Source organism: Lipophrys pholis (genome assembly GCF_963383615.2).
Source record: "Lipophrys pholis genome assembly, chromosome: 1".
NCBI classification, from domain to species: domain Eukaryota; kingdom Metazoa; phylum Chordata; class Actinopteri; order Blenniiformes; family Blenniidae; genus Lipophrys; species Lipophrys pholis.
The window spans coordinates 47,011,428-47,035,524 of record NC_137635.1 but is presented as its reverse complement, the minus strand read 5'-3'; the positions used below and the strand labels follow the sequence as shown (position 1 = coordinate 47,035,524).

At 42.2% G+C, this 24,097-nt stretch overlaps 1 protein-coding gene across 3 annotated transcripts; it reads left to right on the top strand.

Moving 5' to 3' along the window:
• The first annotated feature begins 1,615 nt into the window (after nucleotides 1-1,615).
• Nucleotides 1,616-23,298, top strand: amph (amphiphysin). Of its 3 annotated transcripts, none has more exons than XM_080489597.1 (22): nucleotides 1,616-1,718; nucleotides 4,350-4,430; nucleotides 4,637-4,691; nucleotides 6,560-6,654; nucleotides 6,819-6,914; nucleotides 6,990-7,097; nucleotides 7,188-7,273; nucleotides 7,740-7,815; nucleotides 7,908-7,990; nucleotides 8,074-8,212; nucleotides 12,428-12,538; nucleotides 12,635-12,718; nucleotides 13,689-13,715; nucleotides 13,813-13,836; nucleotides 14,849-15,091; nucleotides 18,317-18,358; nucleotides 18,626-18,979; nucleotides 19,631-19,666; nucleotides 20,142-20,192; nucleotides 20,972-21,160; nucleotides 21,232-21,333; nucleotides 22,095-23,298. In XM_080489597.1, exons 1-22 carry the CDS (start codon nucleotides 1,650-1,652, stop codon nucleotides 22,197-22,199), a joined length of 2,256 nt encoding a protein of 751 aa, XP_080345723.1. In that variant the 5' UTR covers nucleotides 1,616-1,649; the 3' UTR covers nucleotides 22,200-23,298. The 3 variants fall into 3 exon arrangements, with proteins under 3 accessions (XP_080345723.1, XP_080345721.1, XP_080345722.1); XM_080489595.1 differs by having other exon boundaries at nucleotides 14,849-16,714; XM_080489596.1 differs by lacking the exons at nucleotides 18,626-18,979; nucleotides 19,631-19,666 and having other exon boundaries at nucleotides 14,849-16,714.
• Nucleotides 23,299-24,097: the final 799 nt, after the last annotated feature.

Below are 24,097 nucleotides of genomic sequence, written 5' to 3'. Positions count from 1 at the left end.
TACATTTCTAGAATGCTGGTTCTTTTCCATCTTGTGTTACAGACTCATTAAGGACAGACGATTGAGAGTGGGTCAGTAAGACATGTAGTCATTGTATCTGTCGGCTGAGTGCTGCCAGAGGACAATCTGAAACCTGAGCGCTCGGTCAGTCGAGACACACTCACCTTCGTTCCTCCTGGTGACTTTCGCATGCCTCCTCAGTCACATCAAGAAGAGTCAACTGATTCCTGCTACCTGATGGCAAGGATATTTTTTTAAGGGAGGAAGTGCTAACAAATCTAAATGGCCACTTACATCTCTGTTTCATATCTAAATATCTATCAGGGGTCTGCAACTTCTGCAACCACATGTTGCTCTTCAGCTCCTCTGTAGCAGCCCCCTGAAGCTTTCAGAATATCTCATGTAAATAAACATTTGTTTTCAATTTGATCTTATTTGCATTTTTTTAAATATTTAATATTTTTTTTAAATTATGCTGTATATATTTATTTATTATTTATTTTTGCATTCCACAACTTATTGTCATTATTATTAGTCTATTGTGTCAAGCACTTTCTTCAGCGTAGCTGTTTTAAAGTGCTCTATAAATAAAGTGGACTTGACTTGGATTTTCAGAAATTGTCAAATCTCCTGAGCTAAATGAGGTAAAACAGCTGATTCAGCCATAGCTTTGTGGAAAAGAAAAGAAAAAAGAACAAAGAAGAAGCACTTTGAGATTTTCTTAAATGAAAAGTGCATTATAAAAAATTTATTATAATTATTATTTAATAAATAAACAAAGAAAAGAAAAATAGAAGGATGAAAGAAAAAAGATAAAAAGGAAAAGAATAAATGGAAACACAATAAGAGAGAAAATCAAAAAAGTGAAAAAAAGGAAATAAATCAAAAGGAAAAAGAGAAGAAAAGAGGACATAAGAAAAAGAAAAAAATATATATATACAAACAACTTTTTTGTGGCCTCAAATGAATATTTGATGGCACCAAATAGTATTTCATTGGCACAAGTGGGAATTTTGTAGCGACAAAGTAATATTTTGTGGCCAGAAATGACTATTTCATGGCCTCAAATAACTATTTTGTCACCACAAATTGATGATGTATCTATTTCTTGCCCTCAAATTACTATTCCGTGGTCACAAATGATTATTTCCTGACCTCAAATTACTGTTTCAAATTGATATTTTGTAATATTTTCAGATGTCATGTCTTTATCTTTGCCCTCTATGCCGTATATCAAAAAAGAAAAGAAAAAAAAAGAAAAAAATAATCAACCACAATTTACTGTTTTGTTCTTGTTAGGGTTAGTTAAATTGTTGTTACTTTCATTGTGAACTTTTCATCTTATTTGCGTTTGAAATGTAATGATGAAATGTCCTGGGTGTTTTGTATATTCTTCAATTGTAAACAAAATGAGTTTTTTAAAATGAAAAATAAAAAATAATCTTGAGAAATTTGTCGTTTTTTCTGCTGCATTTATTTCCATTTAAAATTAAAATAAAAATGAAGGTAATCTGGGGACTGACTGAAACCGCCCAATCAGAAGCGTGTTGTGGCCTGAAGCCACGCCCCCTGGCTCCCCACCCACCCACACACCCCTCCCCCTCCCGTCACCGTCTCTCTCCGCTAATCTCTCTCTCTCTGCAGTCATCATGGCGGAAATCAAAACGGGAATATTCGCTAAAAACGTACAGAAGAGGCTGAACAGAGCGCAGGAGAAGGTAGGAGCAGGTGGAGGAGGAGGCAGAGGATAGATGGAGGAGGACGGCGGTGTGTGTGTGTGATAGAGAGAGAGAGAGAGAGTGAGTGAGTGTGAGTGTGTAGCTCCAGGCTGCGGGCCTGTGGAACGTCCCTCTCCTACGTGATCAAAATCAAATGCGCACGTGTAACTTTATTAACGGTGGGCTATCGACCGGCTGACGTCATTGCGGTGACGTTAAAAGCCGCGCGTGAAAAAAAGGGGGTAAAATCGTGGGTAGAACAGAGCGCGCGGGTGATTGGCTGAGGTTGTTGGGGGGTGGGGGAGGTGGGGGGTATTAACTCCGAACTGTGCCCCGTCGTGACGTCACGTGCGGGGTAAAAAAAACAAACATGTATTCCTGTGTTATATGTACGTGACGGTGAAGAGGTGTTTTCCTGCTCCAAGGTCGGAGGCACGAGGAGGCGGGGAAGCCCAGTCTCTGGCGTGATGGCGTCACATGTGACGTCAGATCGGCTACCTGCCGGTATTTATAGGATGAAGCTGGTGGACAGCCAAATGGAAAGAGCAACCACATAACCAACGATTAGACTGAAATATATAGCTTTACCTAGAGAGAGAGAGAGAGGAGAGTCACAATACAATCTAAAGGTTTAAATACATGTATCTCCTTTTTGACATAGTCATGTACTCAACTTGGCGTTGTTACAGACTATCAAAACCATTCATGACCTATGAAAACGTGGAGGACTGTCCATGGTGCTGAAACAGCAATGGCTGTCTGTACTGCTGAAACATCGAGGACTGTCCATGGTGCTGAAACAGCAATGGCTGTCTGTACTGCTGAAACATCGAGGACTGTCTATGGTGCTGAAACAGCAATGGCTGTCTGTACTGCTGAAGCATTGAGGACTGTCCATGGTGCTGAAACATTGAACCTATGTACTGCTGAAACAGGACAGTTTGTACTGTTGAAACAACAAGCGCTGTACATGGTTCTGAAACAATGGTGACCATCTGTACTAAGGTAATTGAAGATAACTGTTTATTCATACAACATGGGGAAATTCAGTGTACAGCACAAATGAAGAGAGCTGTCCATGGTTGTGACACAATGAGGACCATTCATGAATCTGGAATATTGACAGTCAGGACTGTCTATACTGTATAAACATTAGAGACTGTCCATAGTATTGAAACAATAACAGCCTATACTAAAATAACCATTCATTCATACCACATGGGAAATTCAGTGTACAGTTCAAATGAAGAGTACTGTTCATGGCACTGATACATTGAAGACTGCCTATGTTACTCAAATACTAAAGACTGTCTATGGTGCTGAGACATTGAGAACAGTCAGCCAATACTGTTGAAAGAGTAAGGGCTCTCTCTACTGCCAAAACAATGGCAAAATGAGAACTGTCTTTGGTACTGAAACAATAGGATTGAGCTGGTGGGCAGCCAAATGTAAAGAGCAACCACAAAAACTAACATTTAGACTGAAATAGAGTTATACCTAGAAAGAGAGAAGAAAGTCAGAATAAAATCTAATAGATTATATATATATGTATATGCTTATTGACATGGTCATGTACTTAGCGTGGCTTTGTTAGAGACTAACAAACCTTTCATGACCTCTGATACATTGAGGACTGCCCATGGTGCTGAAACCTTGAAACTGTACTGCTGAAATGGGACCGTTTTTACTATAGAAACAACAAGCACTGTCCATGGTGCTGAAACATCGACGACCATCTGTACACAGGTAAATGAAGATAACACTTTATTCATGCAACATGGGGAAATTCAGTGTACAGCTCAAATCAAGAGGGCTGTCCATGGTTCTGAAACAATGAGGACCGTCCATGAAGCTGGAATATTGAGTCCAGACCGTCTCTACTGTAGAAACATTAGGAACTGTCCATAGTACTGAAACAATAATAACGGCCTCTATCAAGATAACTAAAGATAAAAATTTATTCATAACACATGGGGAATTCAGTGTAGTGTTGAAATGAAGAGTACTGTTCATGGCACTGAAACATTGAAGACTGTCTATGGTGCTGAAACACTGAGAACCGTCTGTCAATACTGTTAAAACAGTAAGGACTCTCTCTACTGCTGAAACGATGCAAACGGTCCATGGTCCTGAAAGAAATGAGTAGTGTCTTTGGTACTGAAACAATGACAACTGTCTGTACTGCTCAAATATGGAGGACTCGTCCTTGGTTTGCAAACAGTAAGACTTCTCTGTATTGCCCAAATAGAGAACTATCCATGGTCCTGGAACAATGAGAAATCTCTGTGCTACTGAAGCAATACGGATTGTCTGTACAAGTTAAACAATGATGATTCCATGGTGCTGCAACAATGGGAACTGTCCGTGGTTCTGAAACAATGAGGCGTGTCTGTGGTTCTGAAACAGTGAAGACGTTCCGTAGTATACGTGGGTATACAAAACTACTAAATAATTGTGTGTATGCTGCTCAGATTTTCTAACTTCTTATAGGGAACAAAATGCCAGACAACAGGATTTTATGGCTGAAGGTTACAAATGATTTAAATTAAGGGTCATAGTTAGGATTACTTGAAAAGTTTGGTGGGATCCATAAGTCATGTTAATGTGTTGAATTGTGTCTTTTTTTTCCAGGTTCTGCAGAAGCTGGGTAAAGCAGATGAGACCAAAGATGAACAGTTTGAACAAGTGGTCGTCAACTTCAGGAGACAGGAGGTGAGACACATGTCAGTCCTCAAAGATAGTCAGTCAGTTTTATTATCATTTAATGAATGCTTCTCTCAGTCTCAAAATGTTAACTCACAAGTGTTTCACCCATTTGAAAGGGTAAAAGTTAGAAAAAAAGCAATCCTTTTTATCAAATTGAACCTGCTAAAGAACGGATTAATGTGTTCTATTAATGATTGTGTGTGTTGTGTCAGTCTGAAGGCGCTCGGCTGCAGAGGGAGATGAAGGCCTACATGGCTGCAATCAAAGGTAAAGTCTTTATTTATTCTGTTTCATTGCGTATACCAGTAAAACACACATCTCAAACATAATATATTACATATTCAATTCCAAAACGGTTGTGTGTAAAGTTGAAATGAAAACAAAATGCAGGTCATGGAAGCCTATTGTTGATTAAATATATGTGTAGTTACAGCATATCAACCATTGAGAAATGTAGTTATATTTGACAAATATTCACCACTGGGCTTTTTCTTTTAACCCTTTTATGACTTGATTGACTGGAAATATTTGTATTGTATGACTTCTTTCCAAGATAATGCCAATCTTCAATATCCGGCAGTTTTTCAGTATTATTCAGTGTTTTTGACTACTGAAAAACTCATGTTACGAACCCATGGCACTCAATCTACTTCTTTTCCTCTGCTTTCTGGAAGGAATGGCAAAAAAAATTTCGAGGAGGGGGGGCATTATAAATTGCCTATGACTTGTGGCTATAAGACGTATGCATGCCAAATTCTGTCAGTGGTGACGGAATGAGGGGAAAAAAAAAAAGTGTTAAATCACTCTTCAAGTGTGTGGGAGCTGAAGAGACCAACTGTTTCATGTGGCAGTTTCTTTTCACTGCTCAGCTGCTTGTGTTTCTCCTTCACTGGTTTAATCCGTCTAGTGGTATTAATGGGTAACAGGTGTGGCCTGTGAGTTAGTTCAGCACCCAGAATAGCACCAGAGAGATGCAGCAGGAAGAAGAAATCAGAGAATCAAATAGAAATGCAACAGTTATGACGCTTTTATATGATGTAATTTGGAGTGAAAGACTAAAATGAAGTGATCTGACTAACGCAATAAGAGCTGTGCTTTTTATCGCCAATGGATCCTAACAGCTGTCAACAATAATACCTTATAATGTGAAGAACATGAGAAAGTCCAGTGTTCAACTGCTCGTGTCGTATAGTTCCCTGGAGAAGTGGGTATACTCTCAATCTTTGCCTTCTTATAAAGTAGCCCAGAAACACCATTTTCTTAGAAACAGTGGAATTTAAAATGTCTCGATTTAGTGAAAATCAACCCATAGTATTTGTTCATAGTCACATATTTTCAGTATAATTTATCGGTGAGCAATATTTGCCTCATCATCACTCGCCCTACTCCGCTTTTTGATTGATTCGTCAAGCTCTCATGTAACCAGTCGAATCAGTGAATGCAGCGAGTACTTGGGGTAAAGAGAGTCAATCAAGCTCGTGGATAATGCCGAGTGGTTCATTGTGGGGGATTTGGAAGTGGGTGTATGCTATGCTGACTGGGGAATGAATGAGTGTACACCGTCTACCTCACGGACACCCTTGACTACACTGCTGCTTGGCGTGATACAAAGCATCTACTCCAATAAGTTCAAAACCCAATTCCATGAACTCATCCCACGCATCCTCCAGAGCCTCACCGGTCGCTCCATCCCCCACTTCATCCAGTAAAAAGGTTTTCTCCTCACCCTCAAAGCTCTGCACAACTTTGCACTAGCCTATATCTGACCTACTCCACCCGTATATTCATCTGACAATCATTAACTTGGTGACTGTAACAACCTTCTGCCCGTCTTTTTGCGTCTGCTTTCAATCTTTGGAATGTCTGAACTGTTTTGCTTAGTTTTTGTTTAAAACATGTAATTGTCTATAAAATGTCTCGGAGCTTGGCTAAAAGCCGTCTGTTGTCAAAAGGTAATATTATGATTAGTTCTATTTGTGGTACTGGGGTCAGGGTTGTTGATCTTCAAGATCAACAAGAAAGAAGTCATCCTCCCACACTTAAAAAAACCCCAACTGACTGAGTTAAACGACCTGAGTTAAAATCCACTTGGTGTTGTCCGTCAGCCGACCCTTTCATTTCTTCTCATGTGGCAGGCATGCAGCAGGCCTCCATCAACTTGACTCAGTCTCTACATGAAGTCTACGAGCCGGACTGGCACGGAAAAGATGATGTCATGACCATCGGGAAGGTAAGAGTCGTAACCATTCTCACAAAACACGAGCACATCCGAATGGATCACATTTAAGCCTGAACGCAAAGGTCTTACCTGAAGTGTGACAAAGAAGTCAAGAGCGACAGTTGCGCATTCTCCTTGAAATTATGATGAATCCATGTCTTCACTGTTTCTCACAGGAATGTGATGCGTTCTGGGAAGACTTCCACAACAAACTGGTGGACTCGACGCTGCTGAATCTGGACGAGTACCTGCAGCAGTTCCCGGACCTCAAGGTGCCGTACGGCGAGGTCATAGAAAGCATGTGGGAACTTGTCGTCCGTGTGACAGCTGAAACTCTGTCGTTTTAGACCCGCGTGGCCAAAAGAAGTCGCAAACTCATCGACTACGACAGCGCTCGTCATCACGTCGAGACTCTGCAGGCGTCCGGGATGAAGAACGACCGCAAGATGATGAAGGTCGGCCCACTAAGACGTCCCCAGTGTTTTATGCTGCGTGTCCAAATCTTCTGTGGGAAGCTCATTTTCTCGAATTGTTCCTGTTTCCAGGCGGAAGACGAATTAAAAAAGGCACAGAGAGTGTTTGACGAGCTGAACGTTGGTCTCCAGGATGAACTGCCGAGTCTCTGGGAAAAGTGAGTCGGAACATCTGCACTCTGTATGCTGTGAAAGCTAAACTGCTCCTGAGATCCAACAATGTTTGATGCATTTCTGCATGCTGTAGATAAGCCGTTGGCAAAAGAAAACTACTAACAATCCTTCCAAAATACATGCTTGAAAGCAGAGAGAACACAACACTGAGCTATAAGAAGGTAAAGAAGAAACCTGATTTCAGTCCTTTTAATACAGTCATCTGATATCTGGATGAGTTGCACTACCAGTATCGGGTTTCAGGTCCGGAGTACTCGTACTCATGAAAGATCCCTGATACAGTACGGCAAGTATTACGTGACGTCATCTGCCAGCACCTGACTGATGGTGTCGGCACAATAAAGCGACCTTTCACCTTTGAACTTAGAAAATAGAAATAGTCCCATTAGCGGCTTTCTTCCTCCCTGAGTCTGGACAGTTTTAAACTGAGAGTGTCTCTCTGTTGTGCAGCCGGGTGGGCTTCTACCTCAGCACTTTCAAGAGTGTGACGAGTCTGGAGGCAAAGTTCCACCGCGAGATCTCGCTGGTGAGTTTTAAACTCGTCTGTGATCGGCGGCTTCACCTGGAAGCCCCCCTGAGGGCCGGCACCAGATGAAGCTGGCGTTTGTAACCCCTCAGGTGTGCAGGGAGCTCTATGAAGTGATGACCAAACTGGCTGAGCAGCACTCTGACAAAATGTTCACCATCCAAGGCGCTCCGAGGTCGGTACAGCCTTTTCTTCGAGCTAAATCGCAGCGATGATGATCTTCAGGGTGTGATTCACGTTCATCATCTCCGTCCTCAGTGACTCGGGGCCTCTGCGGCTGGCGAGAACACCGTCACCCCCCGAAGACGATAGCCCGCCCGAGAGCCCGGAGGCCAGCTCCAATCACATGCTCCGGCCCGTCTCACCCGGACCGCCACGACCCAAATCCCCCATACAGGTAGAACTGACCTCAGTCCTCTTCAGCAGCTGGACCTGAGGCTCACTGCGTCCAAACATCTGGAAAGAGCCTCAAGCTTTGTAGACGTTATTAATGTGGGTGATTCAGGAACATATTGAGTGATTGGTAATATTAGTCATTATCAGAGGGTAATTATAATGATTTATAGAATTTTTGTGATTTATACACATTTTAAATATTAATAACAAATGTTAATTGTTGTCAAAATAGGTCAAATTGGTGATTAGTAGTAATTGATTGGTAATTTTAGTAGCTGATTAAATTTGTGACTGACATAAATATTAATTTGTAAATGATATTGTCAATATTAGTTATTGAAAAGTAATAGTCATCGTTAGAAACTGAAGGGTAATAATAATGACTGAGAAAAGATATTTGGTGTCAGTAAGAAAAGTTTACAGCTGTTAAAGAGAGGTATAATATTGATTATTATTGTAATTATTATAATATAAAAAATCTGTAATTCAAAAGTAGTTATTTATGAATCAAGAGTTATTGAGAGGTAATATTAGGGATTTATAGAATTCTAGTGGTACAAACAATAGTAATAGTTGGTATTAGCAATTAGTTATGGATAGGTAATATTAATGATTTATATGAAAATATAGATCTGTCTGTCTGAAAAGGAGTGGGACGAAATATCAAAGAATAATATTAATGTTTGTAACTGATAATACTGGTAATTGATAAATGGAAGCAATATTGGTGTTTGATAGAGATTAATAGATCATCTTTGTCATTAAAAACTAATAGCAGGTATGAATATGTGATTGTAGTTGTTGAAATAAATCAGTCAGAGTATAAAATGTATTGCTTCAGGAACTGAACATGAAAAATAAGTAAGTAAATTGCAAATAAACATGGTTCTAAATAGGTAATAAATACATTAAGATATCGGTCATTTATAAACATAATTGATATATAATACCTGTGGTTGAATAAGTGATGGTCGACACTATTGCCGACCCCATAATGATGAACCTGATTAGAAACAATGTGGTGATTGATAAATGTTAAAAGTGAATAGATCGGTGTCAGTGAAGCGTTTTGAATGTTTATCCTGTCTGAGTGTCTGTTGGTTGAACTTCAGTAACTTCCTGTGACTGTTCTTTCTTCGCTGCACACTTTTGTCTGTCACTTGGTGAGTGAACATGTAACATGAACATGTAACGCCAGCTGTCTGTTTCCGCTTGTGCCCAGTGAAAATAGAAATATATAACACCGCTGTTGTTATATACAGTAGAGCCCCGCCCCCTTCTTTTCCCCACTGACGGTCCGGGGTCTGGACTGTCAGTGCGAAACCTTTGATGACGCCACCAAAGGGTTTTTATGGTGTATGTGTCTGTCCTGTGTGTGTGTATTGTGTGTGATGTGAAGTCATATAGTGAGTTTCTAGAACACTGGTTCGGCGCTTTCACCGCAGCTTTGTGCTTTTGTGGAAGTGTTTGAGGGGAATTGGGCCGCCAGAGTGAAGGGAGTTGAAGCAAACGGACACCCCGGCGGTGTGACGTCAATAGATCCCGACGTAGTGAAGCTGCTGATTCCACTTTATAAAGCTTTAATCTCACCCTTAAAGCTGATGCAACCCGGAAAATGAGGAAACTGCCGTTTGCAGAGCAAAAAAAAAAGTGAAATCCTAGTTCCAGCCAGGACGAGAGAATCTGCTGTCTCATTCTGAACGTCGCTGTGCAGGTCGCTAAAGACTGCAGCCCCCCACAGCTATTCCTTACTATTGATTACCGCTTAAAATGAATATTTCATGCAGCATTTCCCTTCTTATGGACATCTCAACACCTGAATGCAGAGCATCTGTGGAAATGTCAGCGCCCTGGTGACTTATTTAGTATTAAGGCTGCACCATATATTGCAAATTTAACACAAAATCAACAATAAGCATGGCAAAAGACTAAAATTATATTACATGCACTTCAGCTCTACAGCAGGGGTGTCAAACATGTGGCCCAAAACCTGGCACTAGTTTACCGGTCCCACTCAGGATGAAATTGGCCACTGAACTTAAATGTGTTCGACACCCCTGATCTAGTGGTTAAAGTATATTTGAAAAGGATTAATGGTGACAGTGTCTAATGGTGGAAGTTGTATCAAACAGATTTATGTTCCAAAAAACTGAAATCCAGCAACAAAAGTTGCATATTTTCAACCTATTGTCACAAACACAATGCGCCTGGTTTTAAGTGAGATTTTGTTAAAAAATCTTTCGGAATTGCATAATCACACGATACAGTGACATCAGTGAGTCGATCAGGCCAGAGGTCTTTAACGAACAAATGACACGGTGGAGGACTTCCCCCTCACATGTTTTGGGGCAGTTGTAGTTTCGAGTCGGACTCAAAAATGACAACCAGTGTTGTAGAATCTATTGTCTCCCGTCATCAGCACAGGAGAATCGACATCTTCAAGATGTTTATTCGTGATGTCAGGTCACTAAAATGACTTGTAGTGCCGTAACCCTATCATGTGTTGAAAAACCTCCCTAACGTGCTCCAATAATGGCTCTGAAACTGTGCTGTTGGTTAGATGACAGGTATTACAGGTAAATCTATATGTTGTACAAATGATGACATATAAATTATTTGGTAGATCTCTGTTTTGATATAGAAGTAGCCAGTAAAGTGTCTTCAATACTGTGCATGTAAATGTGCAATACGTTATATTTGATTAGTACCACTTAGTTCTTTAGATGGTTGGTGAGTAATATTGTGTCTGATGTTAATTTTGTTTCTTGAAAACCTCCAGCCATAGTTGTAGTTAGTCTCGCTCTTTTAGCCCCGTTTTACACAACGCTTTCAAGTGAAAATGCAAAACGTCCATTGGGTTTTAGGTGTCTGTTTACAGGACAGTGATGCGTGGAGCCGCCAAAAAGGCAACTTTTTTGAAAACGCTCCGACTTTGTCGCTGTGGAAACCGGGAAAATGCAACTTTTTGGAAATGCTCTGACTGAGTTAATGTGGAAACGGGGAAAGTGCACGGTCTCTGAAAGGCTGTTACTGTACATGTGCACCACAGCCATAGTAAACAGTTCTTCTCCACATGCGCGAATAGATGGAGAATAACAATGTCAATATTCTCCTTGTTTTATAGTTGAGAGACGCTGTAATAACAATCCAACTTGTCTGTCCATACGAATGTCCGTATACTCTCATTGCTAATGTTTGTAGCGTGTTGTTCTCTGCACACGGGTGTGTGTAGTTTCATTACAAAAACAACCAACAGCACAGATTTGTTTCCTGACATGCTAAATACATAATTTTCAGCGTTTCTGCTGTTTCTGTGTAGACGGACATTGTTTTCAATGTGAAACCTTTCTGACTTGAAAAAAAAACAAAACGACTCTTTTAGACTTGAAATGTTGTTGTGTAAACGGGGCCTCAGTTTCAGCTCCTTCATTATCCAGATCGTGCCTCACAGCACCATCTTGTGGTATAAAGTGGTATGAAATACTGCACTGGCTCGCATTATCAGCTTCCTGAAATCAGCAGATGAACTCTGGATCGACTGATTATGGATAGACATCACCAAGGGTTCTTGTGACTTTAGATATTCTGTTTTAAACTCACGCACTTTGCAGTTAGTGGAGCTAAAAGGAATTGTTTCACAGCATTTTTATTGTGTTTCCAACACCTGAGGTTGCTTCATATAATTAGACTCCATAGAGGAATGCTTCACATTAATCCAGTTTTTTAACCCTCTTCGAGAAGACTTCACGATTGTTGTTTCCTCAGAGAGGAATTTGAGTTTTTTGGGTTAATATTTCACATAAATATAATCCACATTGAAGTGATTGATGAGTTTAAATCTAATCCATTTGTAGGGTGGATAATTTGTAGGTCTATATGTATTCACCTCAGAAAACTGCTGCACACTCACATGATACTTTGTGATTATCACTATCCAAATGACTCATTTCCAAATACAAGAAGAATTTAACCAATTCTATTCGCGTGCACACGTCCCTGACAGGATAAAGACAATTCTAATGCGCCCTTGTGCTTTTACAGTCATTTATAATGTGTTTTTCTGAATTAAAGTGTTTGTTGCCGTCACACAGTGGAGTCATGACTTCAGTCATGACACAGAGCAGCCGAGTTTGGATGTAATTCATTACTGTGACACTGCAGCTTAAAACCTAGAGAGTAGCTAACGTCTGATCGTACGTTTTGGCAGCTTAAAAAGGGGCCGCCAGTCCCTCCGCCACCGAAGGCCACGCCCACCAAGGAGGTGGCAGAGGAGCAGATCATCGATCTGTTTGGAGGAGAGTTTCTACCAGCACCTTCCCCGTCTCAGGTGCGACTCCCCCCACATGGAGATGAACATTCCGGACTGTGTGCTGCGTTCACCTGCTCACTCGCCTGTTGTCTCTCCTCTTGTGTTTATCCACAGCCCAACGAGCGACCGGGAGAATCTCTTCTTGATCTCGACTTCGATGCGTTCCAGCCGGATGACAGCGTGTCGCCGATCCCACAGGTTTCCTTCATGAGCTGACAGCAGACGCACACGACACACCCCGACAGCTGCACAGTGAACCTGATGAGCTCAAACTACACCGACACTAGGGGTGTGCGATATTAGCAAAAACAATTATCTCGATTATTATTTTGAATTTTCCGATAACACTAATCCGACAATAGAATTGACATCAAATGGGTAAACATTCAGGTTCTCTCTCTTCTGAGGTGAATTGTACAGCAAGTGCGCTGCAAATAAGTGACACATTATGATTTCTAAATATTCTTTATAAAGTGCTCCATACACGTTGTGCACTACGACAGTTTTCCGGCGGATTTTGCAAATAACTTTATTTTGAGCGACGTCAGTTTGTTCAAATCGGAACCATTTGCAGGCTCATGAGGTCGACCCACATCTCGCCACTAATTCCTCCACTGAAGTTGTCGCCGAGACCGGAGATTCCTGCTCATTTCCTCTCATCCGTGTGTTTTGTTGTTGCTGGTAGCGCTTGCGGCAGAGCGCGTTATCGCCATGTGACTGAATCCTGCCCGCTGATTGGCTTCTGAGGCACTTCACACACCACTCCATTACCGTCCATGTACATTTCCGATAATATCGTAGGCAACGTGTACCACACACCTCTAACCTACACACATACAGCTGAGGAAGAGTTCACTCAGATTCAATACTTCACATCATTTCAGCTTGTCAAACCGTTTTGTGGTTGAAAATAAGTACATGTCAACTCTTATTTTGTTGTTAGCTGCATATTTAAAAAAAAAAAAAAACTGTCCCAGCCTTCATCCGAGTGGACTTTATAAAGAAATCTTAAGAATTCACAAGAATACTGTAAGTCGAGGGAAAACGTATACAATTAATTTTGAACACATTTTTCTTTATAACTGCTCAGAAGCAACCTTCGTCCATTTTAAGTCTCTATGATTCATGATTTCAGTCAGACTAACAACATGTTGTCCGCATCTTTCAGACTGCTGTACCCTGGGATATGTGGTCGGTGAGTAACTACTTCTGTCCGCTGATTAAACGTCTATTTACTCAACAAATCGTTGATGGTCCTTAAACTCATCACACATTTGTTGTCTTTTAAAAAGGGAGAATCCCAAGCGGCCCAGCCTGTAAGTTCATGCATCATTCGTTCACCTGAAGTCACTATTGAAATGTTGTTTCCTGTGTTGCACATCACGATGTCGATACAATCATTCACTTCATTCGACTGTTCACTTTGTTCACACAGCACAGCTTGCACAAAGACAACGCTTTTCTTCATTTTTCTTCCAAGTGTGTGTTTTTAATGTTTTAGTTTTAGATCAAACTTAATGTTCTTACTTGCATTGATGAAAATGTCAGTCAGATGTATTTGACTTTCTAATAATTTAGCAGGCACACATACCAGATGGGGGTATTTTACTCATCCCACACAGAAATCATCCTTTCTTCACTACTTGCTATAGAAAATAACTTGTGACATCACCAATTGCTTCATATGAAGGTTATTTCCTGACATTTCCTCCGGGGCTCTGCAACATACCTGGCATTTAGTAATGTAACAGAGAACCACATGTTCCAGATGTCCTACTGATCATGTCTCAGCTAGAATACCTTCGCGGTTTGCATTCAATGTTATGATTGTATCATTTTGCTCATGTCCATATTATCCAAAAATATCTATCTAACCTTTCAATTCATATTCGATTATAAAGTAATAACTTTAACTTTGATAAGTTTGTCAGGCGTAACACCTGACATTGCGGCAACATAGACAATATGATAGTTTACAGTGATAAGTTCACATGCAATGTTACATTCAGTCATATTACTTGAAGCCTTGATGGTCAATTTAAATTTTTGTGAAGGCAACAAAATGTAATCCTTCCTAATATTGATCTTCCTCTTTCTGTGATTGTCAAAGTTTTAAAAATTGCAAAACACCAAAAAAATTTAAGCATAAAAAGTGGGAGGTGCATTCAACCGTGGTCAGTTTGTCTTTGTGCAAGCAGTGTCTGGATTTTAACATAACTCCTGTCTTTGTCTAAAACACATTGTCAGACAGACTGCATTGTGGGGGATGGTGGAGAGGGGGAGGGGGTCCAAGCTGTTAACCCTTCATCCCCTGCGTTTCCCAAGCAGGCTGCAGATGGTGGCTTTGTCGCTGATTGGTCCGCCGACTTCGGTTCAATGTCGGCTAACGGCGACGTCGCCTCAGGAGCCGAGGCACCGGCTGCCCCCGGGTCTCCTGCTGCGGGGCCGGAGGCGGAGCAGGCAGAGGTAGAGGGTGGAGCTCAGAGCTGGCCCCAGGCAGAAGGCTGGCAACCGGGTGGAGACGCTACTTCACCCACCCAGGACAGTGAAGCCCCGGCAGCTGAAGAAGAGGTTAGCAGCTGGGAATCTCAAACTAACTTCAACCCTCGTTTCTCCGAGACCGCCGGTGATGAAGATGAGGCAGGGCAGGGAGATTCAGAGGGAGGCGTGGCGGGGAAGGAGGACCGCAGGAAGTCCACCCCGGGGCTTATATTCACTAATGAGTTTGGTGAAGAGATTGAAGACAGCACAGAGGACAGACGAGACAACTGGTCCAGGTCTCCAGACGGGTCCGGGTCCGAGTATGAGACCGCTGAGGAGTGGGGTGAAGGCGCTGACGATGAACTCTCGCATGGCGATCGTTCCCCGCTGAACGCGTCAGAGGAGCAAGGAGGCGGAGCTGATTATCAGACAGGAGCTTCACCAGAAGGAGGCGCAGACAACTTTGAAATCCAAGCACATGAAAGAGAGCTTTCCTCTGAACCACACCCAGTGGGTGCGTTTGATTCAGATCCATTTGCTGAAACACAAGGAGGAAGTGCGTTCGATTCAGATCCCTTTGCAGAAACCCAGGCAGGAGGCGCGTTTGATTCAGATCCCTTTGCAGAAACCCAGACAGGAGGTGCGTTTGTTTCAGATCCCTTTGCAGAAACCCAGACAGGAGGTGCGTTTGTTTCAGATCCCTTTGCAGAAACCCAGACAGGAGGTGCGTTTGATTCAGATCCCTTTGCAGAAACCCAGACAGGTGGTGCAATTGATTTTGTCCCCACGGTTGAAACTCGAACCGATGTGTTTGATTCTGTTTCACCAGCTGATACTCAGAAGACAGAAGGTGCTTTTGATAGGGTTTCTGAAACTGAAACACATGTAGTGGGTGTGTTTGATTCAGATCCTTTTGCTGAAACACAAGGAGGAGATATGTTTGATTCTGTTCCCGGAGCTGAAATGCAGGCTGGTGTTGGGTTTGAGTCAGATCCTTTTGCTGAAACCAAAATACAAGGTGTGTTTGATTCAGGTCTTTTTGCTGAAAAACAGGGAGGTGCGTTTGATTTAGATCCTTTTGCTGAAACCCAGGGAGGTGTGCTTGAATCAGTTCCTGCCGCTGAAACACAAAATGAGGGTGTGTTTGATTCAGTTACGACAAGTGGAACGGTGGGTGGAGGCGTATTTGACGTGGATCCTTTCGCTGAAACAAAGGAAGGAGGTGCGTTTGATTCGGATCCTTTCGCTGAAACAAAGGCAGGAGGTGCGTTTGATTCGGATCCTTTCGCTGAAACAAAGGCAGGAGGTGCATTTGATTCGGATCCCTTTGCTAAACCTGAGTCTGGAGGCATAGGGGGTGGGTTTGAGTCCGACCCGTTTGCTGAGACCTCAGGAGGAAGTGGGACTGTCACGGGAAGTGGATGGGATGCGGACCCTTTTGCTAACAGTTTCCCAGCAGCCTCTTCGGGGATTGAGGGTTCCGCCTCCAGCGCCACCTCCTGGCAGGAGGCGAGTGGCAGCGGTCGCGTCGACTCCTCGCCTGTCACTCAACAAAACTCTGCGTCCGTCTGCGGAATGACAGCAGAAGAAAGTAAAGGAGTAAACATTCCCAGAATTCCCAGAGAGCCAGAAAACTCAGACATGTCCGAAGATGAGGCTGCGAACCGGAGAATGGGAAAGTTGTACCAAGAGATAGATACAGAAAAGGAAGAGGTACCCGACTTCCTCAAATCTTCAGTTTGGTAGACTAGCTTAGAGTAGACTAGAGACTAATTTAAAAAAGAATATAAAAATCCCCTCACACAAACAGTGAAACAACCATCCCAAACCTGGATCCCAGCCTGAGCTCCTCCTCTTCCTCCTCCTCCTCCTCCTCATTCTTCTCCTCTTGCCTGCTCCCATGTCTGAATGTCCTCTGCTCATTCACTTCATACATACACTCATTTCAAGTCCAGTCCGTCATGTCAGATTATTTGAGCCTCAACCTAATAACGGCTTCTGATGCTAATCTGTGTGTCTGTAATTTAATTCAGGTGACCAATGCCTTTAATGGATTTTCTCAGGTAATAATTTTTCTTCAAAAAAAAAAACTCAACACACCCACTATGTGCATATTTTGAAACACTGAAACATTCTCCTGGCAGATGTTCAGATTTTCTAGTAGCTGCCAGTTTGATTTGAAAAACTTCCAACAAAGAACGGAGAGAAAGGTAGAAATAATCCTTCCTGTGAGGGGAGGAAGTTTGCAAATAACCAACACTGGCTGGTCGTGTTGACGGAAAGCTTCATTAGCTGTGGTGAAGAAACGGCCGAGGATGTTAAGGTCCTTCATGAGAGGTGTGCTGTGGTGCTGATGCATCTCTGCAGCGGAGAACGACGTTACTGATGACTCAGGAAATCACTTTAGGCAAACGTGTCCTACTCAACTTGAAAACCATATTCATGGTCCCGCAAACTCCCGCAGACTTTACCCCTGGGGTAGCAGAGGAGGGTGTGTGGGTTTCATTACCCACCAACACCTCCAGCCCCCGGGTAACTGGACGCTGAATGAGATGTACTATTTTACTAGCGCTGTGGCGTGCATGCGCAGCAGCGGCGTTTCAGAGGGGTTGCATTTTCCCTATTTCTGTGGAGAAGGTGAACCCAAACGTTCCTGTTTTCAGCTTCAGAAAATCACACATAGGATAAACAAGCATCCAAACAAACAAAAACACTAAAAGAAACCCAAACCCTGAACCTCCTGGGTCACTACTATTCAACATCAAAACACTTCCAACAAATAAAGAGAAAAGTTTCAAGCATTTTTAACAATTTATTTCTATGATAATTATGACCTCTTGTTCAAAAAAAGAAAACATCTGATTCTATGAAATATTCTATCGATTCTAACATATTGATTTGCTGAAATCATAAGCAATGACGATATTTCAGTTCCAATATAATCCATTTAACGCGTATGAAAGTTTCACTGCTTCAACCAAACTATGAACATTCAGATGTTTTACTGTCCAGTTTGAACTGAGCAGCTTCTAGAATCAAGTGAAAGACGCGACATGCAGGGAGGAGGACAGTGCAGAGGATTCTTAACAGCATGCTAGCTTCACCCAGACCCTCAGAAGCCTTGGTGTCCCCGCTCTGTTTGCTCTCCAGATATTTCCTCTCTATATTTCCCACTCTACCTCCTCTTAAAGTTGAAAAAAAAAAAAAAAAAAAGTATCCAGCCCTATCGCTGCATTTATCTTTAATGTGTTTTTCTACTTCCTGGTTGTCAGTTGTGAACTTTTCTTTTTTTCCCTCTTTGAAACGCGCCTTAAGGATGCAGCTGGTTCATCGTTTTTTGCTGATTTCGATAAGATGGTGAGTCCTGAAACATTTTGATCTCCATTTCTCTGTCTGTCCGATACGTATGCTTGACTGATACCAAGTAAAGAACTTTGTGTCTCTCAGAAAGAGAGAATGAGCCGCTTTTATAACTCATTAGTCAAAATACATGAGATGACTTCAGCAGGAACTTGTATATTTATATATGTGCTACTTAGATCATTGACGGTCCTGTTTTTTGAAAAATGTCAGGAACCAGAGTGGTTGTACACTCAAACTGCCGTTGATCTTTCTTTGTGAAAGAACGATGCAAACAGTGAGTCGGCTGCAGCTCCTGCAGCCTCAGAGACTCCAGCTGAACCCGCTGAGGGGCAGGACAAAGCTTCGACTCCCCCTGCTGGAGGAGAGGAGACTGAACCACAGCTCTCTCCTGCTGCTGAGGAGCCTGAAGCTGCTCCTGCTGTGGCAGGAGAGGCAGAGGAGGCTGCAGCGCCCCCTGCTGACAAAGAGGAGGAGCCTGCTGCTCCTCCTGCTGACAAAGAGGAGGAGCCCGCTGCTCCTCCTGCTGACCAAGAGGAGGAGCCCATTGCTGCTCCTCCTGCTGCTGTGGAAGATCAAGAGAAGACCTCAGACAGCCCGAAGGAGGAGAAACCTGCTGTGAGTCCATCATCATCATCATCATCTTCATCTTCATCTCCTGATTTTTCACCTTTATATTCATCATTGCCATCATCATCACTATTTCTACTAGTATCATCATTATATGGTCTTCATAAATGACTCATTCTCATCATCGTTATCATCATCGCTATCATCATCTTGTGGGTCATCCTCACAGTCATTATCATCATAATTTATCTCCTGACTTTTCATCTTCATCTTCATCATTGGCACCCTCATTACTATTGTTACTATCATCATTATATGGTCATCATAATTGATACTCTCATTCTCATCTTCATTATAACCATGATCGCCATCTTCATCATCTTGTGGATCCACCTCATTGTCATCCTCATCCTCTCCTAAATCATCTTTACAATCATCATCTTTAACATTCTCATCATTATCATGCCATGGATCATCGTTGTCATTCTCCTCTTCGCAATCATCATCATCATTATTTTCGCTAGACTCTTAATGTTAATCTTCATCATTGCCATCCTCATAAACTTCTAGATCATCATCATCATCATCATCATCATCCCTGCTATCGTTATTAATTTAAAGTCATTATTAGGACTAAGTGGTTGAGCTTAATATTTTTGTTATTTAATGGTTTTATTGCAAATTATTTTCTTTCCTAAGATGGCAGCTGGATCTCCAGAGTCTGAGAAGTCAGAGGTTGGTGAAGTCTATTGATACACTGCATGTATCTGCCTTCAACCTTTGTTGTGATCTATCGAAAATCAACTCGGCTGGTAAAGAAACTGAAGAAACTCTTCTGAGCAGTTTTGTTTTGCTTGTCGGTGGTTTCAGCCAGATTTCAGGCTGGTTTCTACTTCCTCTGGACATGTTTCTGGCATGTTTTGAATTGATTTCAAGCTCTTTTCTAACTTTGACTGAAGCCTGCGGCTGCGGAGAGTAAGGTCATAGTTTTTATTGCTTGATCATCTTGTTTCCTGGATATAAAGGCCCCTTTAGGAGGCTTTACTCTTCTGTTTTGGTGCTCAGTCTGTGATCTGACGTTTCTGGTGTCTGCTTAGAAGAAGGCTTGTAAACTGATTTCTTCCTCCCTACATTTTGTGTATAAATGATTTATTTTCCTGTGAGCCGTCGACATTGGTTTTTCCTTGATATTATAAATATCTGTACACAGGTTCCGGCTGCTGAAGAACCGAAATCCCCTCCTGCTCAAACAATCCCTTCAGTAAGTATGAAACGAATCATGATTTATTTAAGACAGGGGGTTAGGGTTAGGACTCTAATCAAAAATATGTTCATGCAGGCACAGGCCTCGATCCCTTTGGTGAAATAAGCACTCAATTTCCTACTTTTATCATTTGAAAACTTGTCTGACAAAAATAGAACTTGTTTGTGATGCCCTTCGTCCAGAACTAAGTTAAGATAACACTTTATTCATCCCACCTGGGATGAATAAAGTTTCCCACAAAGATATGAAAAATTATAGGAATCTACTATAAAAATACACATTAGTAAGATAAATCAACAGACAAATTAATGAAAAACAATGAGCAATGAAGAACATTTTGAAAGATGACATTTTCATGTATACAGTTATTTCCAGTGAATTATATTGCGGTGATGTCCAGTTTTATTGCAGCAGGTATGTGGTGGCTCCTTGTTGGGTGGTGTCTGACTCTGAAGGAGCTGCTTAGAGCGCCACAGTGTGGTGGAGAGGGTGAGAGACGTCAGCTTAGCTAAGACCATAGGTTGTCATGGTCTTGCGACCAAAGACAACCTGGGATAAAATTCAGACTGTCGGGTATTTGGGATGATCGTGACTGCTGCTGCTGCGACTTACATCACCTCACTAAACTACAGGTTTTGTAGCAACATATTCCACCGCCAAGACCCCATCTTTTTTAGGGAGGATCTTCAGGAAGAACCACGTCCTTCCACATTATTTCAACGGCATAGACTTGTAGCACCACTAATGACAGTCGTTTTATCCTCAACGCTCCGCAGGAGAACATGCCAATCCCCTCCGTGGTGATTGAACCCGCCTCGAGCAATGAGGGCGATGACGACCGCGATGCTGATATCATCTCTCCCACCACTGTCAGCGACAACGGTGTGACGGCTGCCAGCCAGCCCATGAAGCACATGACTCCGTCTGGCGGGGTGACGGGACTCCCTGACGACTTCCTTTATAAGGTGGGCATTCTTTACAAGCAGCAGTATCTGGTGTGTTGGCGTGTGTACTGAGGGTGTTCTTCTTCATGCAGGTGGAAACCATGCACGACTTCGAGGCTGCAAATGACGATGAGCTCGAGCTGAAGAGAGGCGATCTGGTTTTAGTGGTTCCCACCGCTTCAGCGGAGGATCAGGTGAGACCAGCCTCGAAAGACCAGACTAGTGATTGTTAAACACCATGGCATGTGTTTGGATTTCAAAGTAACCAGCCAATAAATGACAGTGTCTTCAAATGTCTACTTAATCTGCACACAATCTTCCCAAAGCGAAAGCTAAATTTCATAAATCTATCGAAAAGTAGAATTGAAGTCTTATCTGACATGCTGACATGCGAGCAGACAACAATACGCTATAATCACTAATGATGGTGAGCACACAGTTGTATGGACAGACGACCAAGTTGGATTGCTATTACGGTGACTCAACTATAAAACGAACAAGTCCCAGGATAATACGACACGGAGACAGAGTCGGAGCGTTTTCATTTTCAGTGACTCCGAGCACCATTGTCATGTAAACAGGGCCTAAGTACGTTACAAGAACGATACCACACTTCTTTACACTGGTTGTTGAGCTTAGAAAGTCTGATATGATCAGTTAAAACTAATCTCGAATCTGCTGATCTCACATTGAAAGACCTAAACATGTTGCAGGTGGCAATCAGAGACAGGATTGTTGCAATGCACAGATCTTATAAATGTTCAAAAAAGCATCCATATGTCAAAAAACTTAAACTGGTCGTTGGACACATTCGCATTTTTGGCAGAAAATACAAAGTGAGTCGGATGTGATCGCTTGGAAAAACACATCAAAGTCTGAAAACATTATGGAGATTCTTTGAAGATCTTAAACGCGCCTAACAGGGTGACTGTGTTGTCTTTCTGCTCCTGCCCAGGATGCTGGCTGGCTCACCGGCGTGAAGGAGAGTGAATGGTTGACCCTCGGCGTTAACGCTCACAGAGGACTTTTCCCAGAAAATTTCATCCAGCGTTTGGAGTAAGGAATTTCTGCCTCTGCTGGAGGCAAAAAAAATAAAAGATGAAAGGAGTAGAATTCTGAGGAATCAGGGGAAGCCATCCAGCCAGCATGTAGCCAAACCCACTCCCGATGAAAACCGCTGCAGCTGAGCGCTGGACTTCATGAGGCTTTGTCTCATGGCTGAAACTCCGCCCAAGGTAAACGTCACAGTAGTACTCTACCCAGCATTACTAATCATTTAAAAGCATGAGGTGATTAGTATGTTTTCCCCTCTCCGGATGTCAGATATGTTTATTTCCTTGAATAAAAAAAAAAAAAAAAGGGATGTATGGTTTATTGGGATTGTTGCGCTCTTGACATAGTCTCACCAAGGCAACATTGGGGACTCGTTTCTGAGGGCTACAAAAAAAAAAAAGAAAGTCAAAACTGTATCTACTTTGCACCAAATGTGTTGTAATTATTTTGTTGCTCTGCTGTGGAATATACCAGAATCTGTAGTGCTGTGATATATTTAAATGTTATTGAGTGTAACATGAAACTCTGGAGTTTATTTATATTTTTGTTTTTTCCAGACCACTGTCAATCTCCAATCATTGTTAGTGTATTTCTCTAGTGTCATTGTATGTATGTGTGTGTGTGCGTGCGTGCAATGATTGATCTTTTCTTGTTTCTTGATTGATCTACCGTACGTGGCGATGATCAATGCGTATGTGTTTGTTTTTGCCACCAAGAGGATACAGATATTTATTATGAGAGTGTTGGCAAACAAAAGTAGTGCACATCCAGCATGATGAAAACCCCACAACTTTGAATAAAGTACATATTATAAGACGGAAAATAAAGATGACCTCCTCATCCGTATGTTTTCTAGAGCTGTGTGATCAACATATTTCCATGTTAGCAAGGAACCGAGCCAATCGGAACACGCGTGGAGCCTATTCTCAAATCGATCCTGCATTTTATGTCGCTGGTACATTCCAGGTTCTCATATTGTAGACCGTCCAATACGATGTCTATTGCTTTGGTAGTGAAGTAAAACCTGTAGACCTTGTTGTGATGAACATACCGTAACCACTGATGTCAATGATCAATAAATCAGAGTTTATGAGGTACATTTTGTCAAATGCATGTATGGGAGATTATTTCTTTGATTAACTGGAGCTTACATTGAATAAAAGGGGTCAGTGGCAAGACAATTGGAGAAGGAGCAAATAAATCTACACGTTGAAGTAAATGAGAACATTTGGACAAATCCAAAAGTTTTCAAAGAGTAGAAACAAATTGGTGGTTAATTGCATTACCAGTTGGCCAATATGCCAGTGACTCAAAATATACTGTATGTTACTTTAGGAGGTCTTGTCACGCACCATTCACAGCCACGTTAACATGAATATGTGCCCAGCTCCTCTTGTCAGTTTAGAGACCACTTTAGGTGCTTTTCCACAAGCAACTGCTCAACTGGACTGGACTGGACGTTATTCTTTTCCGTTACACGTTAGTACCTGGTTCCAGGTGCTTTTCCAGTACCTACTTGGCCGGGGTTCCAAGCGAGCCGAGTGGAAATGAAAACGTGACATCGGCAGACGGCGGGCGACTGATTGAACTCATGCTCCTCAGGAATACGCATTCATTTAAGATCTAAACTAGGCTGCACGCTGCTGAGAGAGTGAACACCTCTCCCCGGTGCTTATCAGGGGGCGAGGCGTCTCTGGAGGGGATTCATGCAAGGGCACGTGGCCACAGAGGTCGAGGTTGTTCCGTGGAGGGTTCGTCAGTTCAACCGGGACCCTCGTCAATAACACGTTTTCTCCAGGACATTGTTTGAACAAATGTGACAGTAAGAGGGGGAGGAGAAGCGGTGGGGAGAATATTACTGCTCGTGGGTCTCACTTTGATACGAAGGTTATGCATGACATGTCA